At 37.1% G+C, this 14,028-nt stretch overlaps 1 protein-coding gene across 2 annotated transcripts in view; it reads left to right on the plus strand.

Annotated features, from left to right (window-relative positions):
- Positions 1-14,028, plus strand: part of LOC136347069 (protein qui-1) — a 124,381-nt gene that overhangs the window by 76,015 nt on the left and 34,338 nt on the right. For both annotated transcript variants that reach the window (XM_066296714.1, XM_066296715.1), the window contains exons 14-17: positions 1,030-1,227; positions 10,206-10,375; positions 11,021-11,167; positions 11,873-12,152. In XM_066296714.1, coding sequence (XP_066152811.1) covers positions 1,030-1,227; positions 10,206-10,375; positions 11,021-11,167; positions 11,873-12,152 — 795 coding nt within the window. The remainder of the gene's footprint in view (positions 1-1,029; positions 1,228-10,205; positions 10,376-11,020; positions 11,168-11,872; positions 12,153-14,028) is intronic.

Consider the following 14,028-nt stretch of genomic DNA (forward strand, 5'->3'; position numbering starts at 1 on the left):
CAAGCAATTATAGATACAAATTAGTGCGTTAAATACTTTGATTCCTATTGATTCTTTCATTTTAAACATTTTTCCCAGTGGCGTGCCAGCTCGAAAAATTCAAATGGAGGCAAACGCATCTTTCCTGCAGCACTCCCTTGAATGATCTATGACGTTGCATGCGAGGTTTTAGTTCACAAATCTATAAACAAAAAGAAATATTACTCACGCCGAAAAAGTTTATTTTATTATTATTTAATTTTTTTAAATATTATTATATTTAATAAGTCTAACCTCGCAACTGTGTAAACACGTTAAAATGGCCGGTTTGGGGTACCTTAAAGGATGCATGCGGTCGTCCATGGTAAAGGACGTTTTAGTATGCAAAAGCAAATTTGAACAGCATGTATCACCCACGATAACGGTTGTCTGAAGACGTTAAAACTGATTTATGTATTGTTCCAAATTTCTTCTAAAACCAATCGAAGGGCAAAATTTTCCCACAGTGCAAACATCTCCTCTGGCATGTTCCTTGTATTTTAGCGTTTACAGCAACATAGATCACCTCTACGTGATGTCACGTCGGCTCTAAAACAAGGGCGTTTTTATAGATTTTTTCCCTCGTCCTAAAATTGGGTCCGGTTTTCTGTAGATAAAGTGACAATTTACATATTTTTTGTTGTATTAATCTTGGGAAAAGTATGGTTGTTTCTTCTCCCTCTTCGTCACCCAACTCAAATTCCATTCTTGAGGTCGTGAACGTTTTTCCAGGGACCCGTAGCCGGAAATATGCCAAGATTTTTAACGGTCGGGTATGCTTTTGTGCCTTTAAAGCTTCCACGTGAAAACTGCACATGTTCCCCCTCGTAAACCGACGTGTCGTAAATGTGATTTTTCCACTGACACTTCGAACATATTCGAGTGTAATATGGTTGTTTACGGCCGCAAGCAGTAAAACTTATTTTTTTTTCGTATTAAATCTTCGTGATTTCCTACAACTTTCAGTTAGCAAATGGGTTTAATAATCGCACCATTGTTCTCGCATTTCAGAACCCCTGATCAGAGAGAAATTAATGAGCGGGATAATTTTGATCGAATGGAAGCATGTGATGATCAAAGAGCTCGTGAAGATGAGATACCTGCCCAGTGCCGAAATCACCAAAAGTACCCACACCGAGATGGCTAATTTATTTTTCAACGAATTTCTTGAAGAAAATAGTGACGACGAAGCTTCCGAAGGTGAACCCGGTAAGTGATCCAAGTAGTTCTAGTCGCCGTAGCAAAACGAACGCGGAACGTCATCGAGTGAAACTGGCGCTAATCCTAAATTGACTTACTTATACAGGGTGTTCAAAAGAGACGTAGTAACACTTAAGGGGGTGATTTTTCAGGTCACTTTATGTAAAAAAGTTCCCATAATCGTAGCTCCGGAAATGTGTTGTGGGCAAGATACAGGGTGTTATTTTTTCTAAGTGACGGTTTTTGTAAAATAATTCAAATGTCTTTTGCTGCAATAAAATGGTTTTTACTCTTTATTTCGTAAACTAAGCAAGATGCGATAAAATTTAAGAGAGAAAAAAGTTGTATTTTCTGTCGCTTTTACCTCAAAAAAATTTCCAAACTTCATTCATGTCAGTGGCATACGTTTTTTGTCAATAAAATTAGTTGAGGCACTGCCCCTCCCCCCTCCCCCCCCGGACGCAACTGGATTTAATAAAAAAAGTTTTTGTTTTTTAAATAAAATTTTAACATTCTTTCTTTCCGTCAACATTGATTTTCCTAAAATTGTCAGGGCAAAAAATTCTTCTTTTCAAGCTTTTGTTGATTTCACGAGCTCTGTCGCATTAGCCTGTGTAGTAAAATTGCATTATTTTCGATTGAAGGTTTCGGTATTTAATTTAAACCATTTAATTTGGGGAGACCAAGTGTACTAAAGTTATTTATTTTTTTCAATCCAAAACTTAATAATAAACTTTATGAGTCGAAATTATTACATTACATGCTTACAAAGCTGAGCCATCTTCATTTTGGCACATAATTTATTTCCGATCCTTTTTGACCGTTCAGCTTTCCCGGATTACGTCCAGAACTTCCCGACTTAATGGAAAAAGTTCCTCTCCCTCTTACGTTGTTATGTCACATTTATTGGAAGCTCTAAGTTCATCTAAACACGCAAATAAGCTGTGTCATAAAAGAGTTCAATAAGTAAAAATGGGCATTATTATTTGTTACTTGATGTTACTTCCCGAGAATAGTTCCCTAACACCTTCGCACGTAAGAAAACGTTGAAAAGTCGGATATCGCTCTCCTAAAGAGTTTAGCTGTTATGCTTCCAATAGGACGAATATGTTTTACAATCGTGGATGAAGTGCGAGTGCAGCGATTGCAAGATATTAAAAAAAAAAACACTAAATACGACACTTTTTTGTCAGTTTATGCAACGGAGCCATGAAATTTATTTCGAACTTCGATTTCTCGTACTTATTTGTAAGCGCAATGGAAAAATTTCATGTGCAAATACACGGGAGATTTGGCAAATTCTCACGGGAAAATCTGGGAAGAAACAGCGAAAGAATTGTGATTTTGCACTATACAAATCTCAAAACTACGATTTCATTCAAACATAGGAAAAACGCAAAAGCATTTTTCCCTTCCTGTCCCTGTATGCATACATTTATACTCACAATTGTATGCGAAAAATAACATTCTCCATGTATCTCCATTAATTTTTGAAATTTGTTAGATCCAAAATTAAAAAAAAAAAAAAAATGCAGCTTTCAATCAGGATGATTATTTGGTGTGAAATAATCGCGATCGATATATTTTCATTAAGAAGCCATTTTTTCCCATCGATATTAAAGGCAAAACCTGAATGCCTCGATCGACACCGAATCTGCATTCAATTAAATGGAAATGAAGAGGATTTTTTTTAAATTCAATACTTGCCTATGCAGGGTCGCAGGTGTGAAATAAACTTTCCAAGCAAATTGAAGCAGAATAAAAATGAGGAAAAAATCAATTTGATCTACGTCAGATTAAGAATTTTCATTGGTAATAATAACGGGTGATCAATAAACATATTTAGCAGTAAGCGGTGAACTACAAACGTAGAACGTTCGTTAGGTCACTGACTGTTTACGTCATAAAGATGTTTAATAGCTCGATAGAAACTTTTCCACGGGAGATTGATTGGGTCGTTTTGAATCTGCGTATGTACAGGTTGTCCCAAAAAAACCGAGGCGTCATAAAGTGTTTTTTTTTTTTTTAACGGGACCACTCGCACTTTTGTCACGTGACGGAGCGCCTCTTGGATCCCGTGCTAGTTTTTTGGATTTTTTTAATCCTGGGATGCGATGACTCGAAGCTGTAACGTTTTTAGTGAGATTTGGGACATTTGCAGTGCCCCATAAAAAAATTAATATTGCAGCTAGCTCGAGTTGGATTTTAATCATTTCGGGACGGTGAGTGCTCATGTAAAATCATCTTAATAGGCACGAATGCTCATTTAGCCAAGAACATACACAGGTCGTTCGCAATAACAACTTCAATTGTTGCCTTTTTAACTTCAATTTATTTGAGTTTTTTGAACGGGACGGTGCGTTTTTTGCATCGTGGAACGAAAGAAAATTCAATTTTCTTCATTTTGGTATAAAATAATGTCCATTTATCATTATTTATTATTACGGAAAAACTTGCATTCACGGCTAAGCCCTTGACGTGGTTTCGGTGTTTTTCTGTTTTTTCTTGTTGGGAGCAGTGTTTCGTTTTATTTTTAATTTCGTCAACAGTAATTTTATCATAATTATCACGTATCACTTGAAAGAATATGCAATAAGAAAGTTTTTAAGACTATTTGAAAAGTGTGTGTGTGTGAGAGGAAAATTTTCTTCAAATCGAAGGAACCAGTTGCAACCAAAGAATTTTAACATAATCATTTATGTACCTAATTGTTCTTACTAAAAGCTTTTAATTTTTGTTTTGCTTCGCCAATATGCCTGTTAAGAATATTTTTACAGATACTTTTAAAAGGAAAAAATATTTAATCCTAAAAAATGAACTTAATTGCATCAACTTAGTTGTTTCATGCAAAAATCTAAGAAGGCCCACACGTTAAAAACGACGAGACTTCGACTAAGGATAAATGGACAGTTTTATAGATTCAAAACGGCCCTATCTATTTCTCATTGAAAACTTCCTATCACTCTACCAAATACCCAGTATATGCATATATTACACGATAATGGATTAATTCATCAAAAACGTGCTTCGGCGTTCACTTTAACGGTCACCCTTTAGTTTATTTATTAAGAGTATTTTTTTAATTTTAATACAGCAATTGTGAATTGCTCGACCGATAAACAATCAACTTTTTCAGCCATAATTTGCTGGATGGGAATCTTTGGGAAAGGTCAAAGGAAAGAATATTGAAATTGCGAAAGTAGTTTTTGCGTATTTATCGAACTATACAAACGGGATAATCAAGTTCTGTCATAAATAAAATGGCGATTTCCTGGCTTTAACTGATAATATAGTTTTTTTCTTCATCGGCATTTCCCGTTTTCATTTTATTCGCCGGTTTTTTGAAACAGCGGCAACCTGGACGGCTCTAAGTGGAAACCTTCCCGCACAAAGTGGCGCAGCATTGGAAGGTCGTTGACGACATTCTCCAAATACCAGCAGCATATCAAATTAAAAAAAAAAAAAAAAAAAAAAAAAAAAAATTATGAATTTTTTAGAGTAAAAATGACCTTCACACTCCAAAAAAGTAAAAATTTATAGGGCATTACGTTCAAAAATCAAAAGTCGAGATCTTTTCCGGTTAAACCGGAAGTGCTAGATGAGCGCCATTAATTTCAATCAATCGGCTCTATGCTCACATAGCTTCCCTCCAAATTTCAACTTTCTGAATCTAAAAACGAAAAAGTCATGAGGGCAACCGATCTTCTTGAATCACCCGGCACAGACTATAGATGAACGTGACTGTATCTTCATTAAGTTTAATTTTAGTCGGAAATCTAAAAATCTGTTTTTTATTTTGGTTTTCGAACATTGGACGATCGCCAGTCTTTTCGAAAATTCGTAAAAGTTCACACAAACGAGCGGGTACCATTCTTGCATTTTGACTTGGTGACTCGTAGAAAACTGGTATGTTCCTGGTTTGCTCGGAGCGGCATGATGATTCAGAACAACCAGAAATCGTATGGTTTCAGAGGAGACAAAAAAATGTGCCCATTTTTACGGGCCCGTATTTTATTCTTTGCGTAGCCGTAGATAGGAAAATACTGAAATTTTTGAGTTTAACGAAGTGACGCAGATCCCATGCTCATCCTGGATACCTCCATCTAAAGTTCCGGATCCTTGGGAATTACCTTCGTTTCAGAGCACCTCTAAAATCCCAAAAAATAGCTACAAACGTGTTCTCATATCTCAGGGAATAAAAGTGCCTCGTAGCACCTCGAGATGATTGACCTGAGCTATTCTTTAAGGTGATGGCATCACATGTTATTTATGCATGTCCGTAGTTTATTTTGACGTCAACGTAGTTTATTATTTACGTGCTCGTAGTGTTTTAAGCGCGTTCGTAATATATTATGTGCTCGTAGTTTATTGTTTATGTATCTGTAGATGTTTTTTACGTGTCTGTAGTTTATTTCCGCCCGCCCCTGCCACGCTTTTCGCACGTCACTTATGAATCCTGGTCTGCAGCAGCTATTATATTAGCTCACGAAATCTTGGGAATCTAATTGAACTTAGAATGGACTGACTCCAACAGATCTGATGCCAGATTCGAGTTAATGGTATCTACATTGTCGATTTACCGCATCTTGCGAAATCTATAAAGGGCAAAGAATGTCGAGGGAATGTTGCAATTACTTATTTGAAAATTGCTCACGGGAAGGACAATTTTCAATTCAGACACTGCCCGTGGTTTGGGCTAATGTTCGTTGTAATTAGCACAACAATCCGACGAAAAAACGAAAAAAAAGCAGCACCGAGGTTAACTTTTCCGCATTCAGGAAAACCTAGAATATTTTGCAACAAATGATTTACGTTAAAACATCTAAAAATTATTGTTTCCGCTGCCAGATATGGGGAAAAAAACATTATTTAGCGTGAAATACCTTTTTTCGGTTTATTTCCAAAAACGGCAGGAAAACGGATTAATAATGAGGGGCATATGATTCATTTTTTACCCAGCGGGCAAATGTACCACAATGTCGTTATCACTTCATTATTATTATATTTATGGTTGTCATGGAAATGAATATTAAATGGAGGCTCATTGTTGACTTAGCGATATTTTAGTCGGGTTTATTATAACTTTCTGAAAATTGGGTTAAATGTGGCTGTAAAAAAATCGCACCGACGTGTAATCGTGCATTGTGAAGTGCTTGTGACCCTCAAGATGCAGATCCCTCAGCGCCCCAAACTTAAACTGGTCATTCGGGTCACATCAATGTGTTTCGCGATCTTGGCGTTTAATGCACTATTAATTCGACTAAGAGAATAACCTTACGAACTCGAACACAGGCATGCCATCAACATTATTAACGTCGAACAACGTTCGGGACACCAGCGACGAGTTCCTCTTGCTGGACACGCTCTCTTCATGATTTAGAAACTATGAGAGATACTCGATGATATGCAAAAGCTCCTGAGGCCTCGGGCATAGCTTTTGCAGCGAACTATTTAATGTGTAAGTTTGATTTATACTAAAAAAACACGTTTAACGCCTGTGGTTGTTTGTGTGCGGTAATTTTGTTAGGAGTAAAGTGAAAGTTGAATGTAACGGCGACGAGGGGACCGAGCAAAAAGGGTCGTTACATCCGGTTGTCATGACAACAAGACTTTTTCACGATTAAAGAAACATGAAAAGGACAAAAAATAATTAAAAAAATTAAAAACTATGAAAGATAAATAATAAAACGTAAATTATTTAATATTGCTTCGAACTTATTTGTATTTACGTATGTACGATGAAACACATTATATATTCAAATATTATGTGATTTTCGCTTACTCTTTGCGACATGAGTTAAAGTGAACGAATTCAATTCGAACTGGTTTCGTTCAGAGGCCTTTCGTCGCTGAAATAACTGCGTAGCCCGAAACTGTTCGGGGTTGCAGGGGGGGGTAGAGCGGTACCGCTGGTGGTACCGACACGGAACCTAAACGAAAGTATCGACACGTGAAAGCCTCAGATTCTATGGCTCATGCCCTTGTCGCAGTTTTGGTTGCTCAGCGTCGATGAATGGCTCAAAGGAACCGATTTTTTGTGTATTTACAATAACTGCAACATGAATTCGGCATTGCCAGCACGAATCAGAAATTCCGCACAAAGCAGCTTGGACTCAGAAGACAAAGCGGCGTTTCAGCAGTTCCACGCGCAAATCACATAGGTGCCCTCGATCGTGCATAGAAAAAAGACATTTTCTGGAATTTGTCTGGAAAGCCACCGAAGCAGTACTTTTAAAAAAATGCCGATCGCTCTTTCAACCACTTCCCAAATAATGCCGCTAGTATCGACTTTATACTACAATTACTATACTACATCCCGTAGCGTCGTTGGACTCGGCTGGCAAACCACCGAAAGTGTCCTTTTTGCGGACGTTTTTACAATGGGGTAAACGCAGATCCGACCAAACATTCGAATTCCCGTCGCTATCTGCCACTTGTCATTATAACCGGCGTCGTTATTCACGACTTTGACTGTAGTCGATAACTTATGTACATTATACATACAGTGTGCACATGAAGTATGGAACAAATCCATTTTCTTGGTCTGGCACTGAAAAAATAAAAAAAAATGCTTAGACACCTCGACTTTAGTTTAAAATTACCCATATTTGGATTGGATAATATTAGCCGTGACGTCATTATTATTCCAGATATGACGTCGATGTAAATTTTTTAAAATTAATTGAATCTACGAGGAAGGGCGCGGTTTTTACCTACAGGACATGAACTTTTATTGCTCAATATAACAAACTGCTTGATAAATTCTCAAAAACATATTTTTCACTGTAGTAACTCACGATAAAGGATAGACATTCACTAAACGGATCGAGTTATTCCTCTATTGATTTATTTGCTAGATTTGTTGATTTATGTTCATAGAACAGATACTTTCGTTCGTTTAGTACAAAACGCACTAATGAGGTTTTAATTTTCACATTTGTAAGTTTTGGTTTAACTTCGTGCCGGTTTAATTTCAAATAAAAGGTGTATTACGATGCATTTATGCACGGTAAGAGGAATCGCACGTTTTATGATCATTGCCTATGGCGCGAGAGTATGAACACAGCGGAAGATTTGTATTTTACTTAACAACGACTATCGGAATAGAAAATATATTTTTTGGAATTTATCGAAAAATTCGTTATGTAACAGAATAGAGAAGTTTACGTCCTGTACGTAAAAAAGTACGCGTTTTCTCATAAAATTCTAAAAGACGAGGATTACCATTCAAAAATTTTACCCTGACGTCATGTCTGGAACACCGATGACGTCACAGTTCATGTTGTCTCTCCAAAATGTGTGGAATTTTAAACGAAAGTCGACGTGTCCAAACATTTTTTATCATTTTATTTCCGAAGCGAAGAAATGAAGTTATTCCACATTTCACGTACGCGCTGTATAATGCTTAGCGGCGGACGAAAAATATTGTACCAGTTGTCCCGTTAACGGAGAACACCTGCTGTATGTCGAAAACCATCGGAGATGAGGCTTCAACGTAAAAAATGATATAAGAGAAGTGATCACGAGAAAATGCCGGAGTTTTTTTAATTCCTAACTCAACCGCTATGCGGCGCATCTCACGTAGTGAACGAGAATATGTTAAATAACTGAAGAAAGTGCAATGAAAAGATATACATGAAAATGTCACAGTTTTATTCGTGGAAAGTTTTTGCATAATTTTTGTATATGAATTTTTTTAATATATTTGCAAGTTTGCTGTAAAGGATGCTGCGAATGTTCCCAGATGAAAACTTAAATATCTCGGGAACGGATCATAGGATGCAGAGAGCGGTGACACGCTAGAGAACTTTTTTTGATCTATTCAAGGTCGTGTCAGACAGTTCGTTTTAATGAATAAAAGTACCCTTGGAGGGCGCTCATGCACGAGATGCGCCACCTAGCGGTCGATATAAGATTTTTAAAAATATTACCAACATGTTCTCTGGGTCATTGTTCTTGTACTGTTTTTCGTTTCAATGCTTCACCTTCAATAGTTCTATGGCTACAGTTTGGTGTCCCGTGTCAACGGGACACCCAGTACTGTACTGGTACACCTATGCATAATGAGTATCTCATAATGCTTGCGCCAGTCGCTTCGCGTTCTTGACGAAAAGTTCTCAATCGGAAACAATGACATGACCATTTACATAGGAAAAAAACTATCTTTTGATATTTTTTAAATTTTTTAAATGTTGTTGATGCCACCGATGATTTTTTGAAACTAAAATGTGGGTCACCTCACCTCAAAGTAAAGGTCTTTCAAAACTGCATCCAATAGTGCATTGCAACCCAAAATTTATCGATTAACTTTTGTGAAAAACAGTTATAAATTTGGTAAAAATGAAATACAAACTCGGTTAAACGGCACGTAAACTGCGAAAAACTTGTTTGTTGATAGGAAATTCGTTTGATGCCGATTTTGCGGTCGCAAACAGTCTTCGGTTAAAAAATATAAAAGAATAAATAAATATAACAAATAAAAATAACCAAAGATTGCGAGCACGAAGACAATTTAGAGCTTCACAGTGTGATACAACATGTCGGTCGGGACTCCTCGTGGCATTTCTGAAGGTTTCTGATGATCCGAGATTTGGTTTTCTTTCTTGTTAGGAGAGAGCTTGTTAAATCACTAAAGGGAAACTTTTCAATACATCTTGTTCCTAACAGATTTATCAAACATATATCCTACTTTAACGATATTTCGCCTTAAAAATGATCTAAAAATATTTTGCGATCCGCTCGTTTTGTGCAGCAGTTTATATCTTCCGAAGGTACACGAAGAAAGTGTGATTTAATAAAATTTCAGTAAGTCTTTGAATTGCTCCTTTATTTACTTGATGTAGCGCATTTTACAGAATAATGGGAAATGATTTAGTAATCAAGCCAAACTGCCTTTGTTTTCGATAAATAAGCCTTCCTTTCTCAACAAAAGTCAACATAAATTTTCAAAATTTTAGTTGTGTAATGTTCACGTTGTTTTTTTTCAGCTCCCCTCCTGTCTGAAATCAAAGAGACGCCCTTTCAGTCAACTCTGCACAAAGACGTAACATATCGATTAAGACATGTGGAAGAGGCCTGGATTCACTTACTCAAAAGTGGAGATATAGCGAAACTGAAAAAGTTTTGTATGTGCAATTATGACTTTTTATTAGCGGCGGTAAGTTATCATGTTCCATAGGCTCACTAGGAAATTTCTCTCGGTTGTGTAAACGTCCCATTATGGTAATTTTGCGTGCGTTCATAACAGTACGAGCTGGGGTTTAAAATATGCTAAAAATACGTCGTAAAAACACGTTATCCAGGCCAATTAGACGAAAGCCTGATGGTAAATATTTTTCTTCGTACCGTAAGGACCAGAAAAAAGCGTTTCCTCCTTTCAGATTATTTTTCTGAATAGAGCACTTTTAAAGAGTAAAAAAACTAAGTTTCTGCGGTGTAAATGAATTTTCGTAAAACAGAGGGGAAATAGCAAAATCGATTTTAAAATGACGTTTGCATTGGGTCAGAACCGAGTCCCGAGTTCTAAATAATTCAAAATGCGCCTTATTTATAGGTTCATCCTGCTTTTACCAGATTTTTAAGGCTACGTGGTCTCCAGTAAATATATTTTTTACATCTCCTTGTCGAATCTATACTTTCGTCATAAAAGAAGTCATTGGAAAGTTTTTAAGTGGGGGGGGGGGGGGGGGGAGAAAAAAATGATAAAGGAAAAAACAAGCAGTTTCCAGGTCGCACGGATTCAATATAGTGTGTACTCCAGTGAAGGGAAGAACGACCCTATAAAAGAAGTTTTGCATTTTAGCTTCAAACTTTCTCCGTGAGTTATCTCAGATGTCTATTAGAGCACGTGCGCTGCTATCTATTAGATAGAGAAATTGAGCTCGTTTATTACTCGATCAGGAAGTCTACCGATGTATTGACAAGGGATACTTTTCAATTAGGAACTCAAGTAAGTATTTTCCGATGCTTATATTTAATTTATATCTTACAGAAACTAACGAACTCCAGAAACTTCTGGAGGAATTAATATGATCGAGTGTGTTAGTTCCACGTGATTGATTATTTTATTTTTCTTTTAACACACCTAGCAGGCATATACAGAGTGTGGTGTTCACCTTCGAGCTCGACGACTCTAAAACTGATTGATTGATTGTTCCGGGAGTTTATGAGCTATGACACAGACGGCGACGTATCAGATCCCGAAGTTTCCGAAAACTTACGCGGGTTCTACGAAATTCATTAAAACATTGAAATCTACTCAAAAAATCAACTCGTTAATAATAGTAGTCAGAAATTTTGAATAAATAACGCAGCTTACCATAATTTGTTTTAACCGGGCATCATTTCCATTTTAAGCGCCTTAATAAATTTTCTCGTTTACTGCTGAAAGTAAAGACGAAGCATTTCCTAATAAATGTGAATCATACCGCCAGGAATTATGTTAATAGCTGGTATTTCTTTTCTGTTGAACAGAAAACTTTTCAATTACGAATTATTGCTTCGACTCCTCTTCAAACGGAAATGAAATCACTTTTCAGCTTTTAGACTAGTGAAATTTTATTTCCAACCCTGGACTACGTGTTCATAAAGCAAACGGCTCTAAATCATCGGTCAACTGTGAATACAGCTGCGCTAATTTCCGAACTTTTTCAAGCTGATTTCCTGGCTGAGACCAGTGACGGAACGCGGAGGTGGTTTGATGAGCGACCTTGTGACGTCAGCTATGGCATGGTGCGATGGATTCACTTTGCCGCTCGTGGTACCTCTAAACGACTGGTTACAACCGCCGTTGCCCAGCCAATCGAAAGTTATGATCACGCCGGACGTCCGGTTAATTGAATGCACTCCCAATGGCCAACATGTCGTGGTTGTAGTGGACACGGATCCTCAACTTTGGCACATTATGACCAATCAATTGGTGCATACGTTTAAAGGTAATTAGAGGTTAAGGCCGACACTTTACTGCTCCTTTTAACTTTCGATTTAGTCACGTGGGGCTGTTTAGAGTGTCCTAAGTAAATGTGCGGGCCAGGGACGGATCCAGAGATTTGTGAGAGTTGGCGAAAGACGAAGTCACGTGGGAGCGGTTCTAATCAGTTGTGACTTTGAACCAGACTGTGAAATTTGTCCTATTTAGAAAAAGCTTAATTAAGCGTTACAGGGTTTAAGGCGGTGACAAATTGGCGGTACTACCACCAAATTGGGTTTACTGTAATTACATCAATTTTTTTCAAATTATAGAGTACCTTTACAGTATTTAATATAGGTATACAAAATCATTGGCGTGTTACGATCCAGCGATTTTGAAAATTATATAATTTTAAGTTAGTTTCCTGTTGCTATTGCTCTTTACTCGAAATTTTATTTCTGTACGCGATGACTCAAATGACTAAAGTGCATGTTTTTTTTTTTAATTACATACAACAACAACTCCTAGAAATAGTTTCGTCAATTTCTATTTTATCCGCACGATGTTGCAGTTCAAAATTGCCTACGGCACGCCTCTGTTTTTACCTTGCTTAAGAGGATTATTCGAGTTACAGAGGATCACTGCAATACGCTTTACAGTAAATCACCGGTATATCAAAACGGCCGCCCATTGAAATCCGCCCATTTTCCAAATTTACATCTTTCGCTTGACTTTTTCGGTTGCGATTTTGATTCTTTCTTGAAAATTCTGTTCTATATGCATTTGTTTCTAATGGATTAAAATGCGTTTTTTGAAATATTAAGTAACCCTTTCGGCCCTGTCGTTGGCGTTTCAGTTTTCATGAAAACCAGTGGCGTAAGCATTTGATTCCTGGCAGGTTCCGCAATATTTCAAAATTCCACCTGAGAAATCGCAAAGTTTACTTTGACAGTTCATGCAGGTACGCTCCTAATTTTGTGCCACTGAATTTACATGGCTCGAGATGCCGATATTTCAATGTTTTTTTTAATCAGCGGCGTGCCTGATTTCCAAGATCACCCACAAATTTTTCCAAACTTAGTAGCATTAAATCGCGTTTTGTGTTCAGAAAAACGCGATCTTGGCAATTTGATAATGTCCATATCCGTGACAATCAATGATGTAATTCGTTTTTCATAACTTCTACAAATTAATTTATAAACGATGACTTTTTCGTTTGGAATTTCACGTTTTCGAGCACTTTTCGTATAACTCTTTCATATAAATTTAAAAATTATGAGGCTTCGCTGCTCGTGCAAGTCAGTGGCGTACTTCGTTTCCCGAAACCTATTCGACGATTCACAAATTTAATTAAAAATCGATTACTCTTTCCTTGATTATTTGTTTAGGTTAATTGTTAATAATCTGATGTTGTCTGAAGGTTGGCTTGGCCTGGTACAATGCGGTAATTGGATCGATAAAAAAACGAAATTGGTTAAAATCGCCGATATTTCCTGGAATATTGTCGCATCCTGAGGGCCCAAACAATTTTAAAAAAGCACACATCTAATCCGACAGAAGCAATTCGCGATTCCCCTAGCAAAGACTTAAGGAACGTGCCACGGAACCATTAAGGTAAAAACGTTTCTTTTCTCTCTAAGTCCCGCCAGTAACTCCGAACCACTAACTGCAGATCACGTTTATGGCATTATGTGCCGCTCATATGGATATTTGTGTTAATAAATTTTAACCTGTGGTTGTGTTCCCAATTGTAATTGTTAATTGCCCGTATATGAAGCTGAATAAATTGGTCCAATTATACCTAGTGTGCAATTCGAATGGGAAGGTTCAATTATACCTCAGGAATTTACGCAAACACCTGGATCACCTGAGGATGCGGCAATAAAACAACCAAATGTTGG

The sequence above is a fragment of the Euwallacea fornicatus genome, chromosome 26, assembly GCF_040115645.1.
Source record: "Euwallacea fornicatus isolate EFF26 chromosome 26, ASM4011564v1, whole genome shotgun sequence".
Classification (NCBI taxonomy): domain Eukaryota; kingdom Metazoa; phylum Arthropoda; class Insecta; order Coleoptera; family Curculionidae; genus Euwallacea; species Euwallacea fornicatus.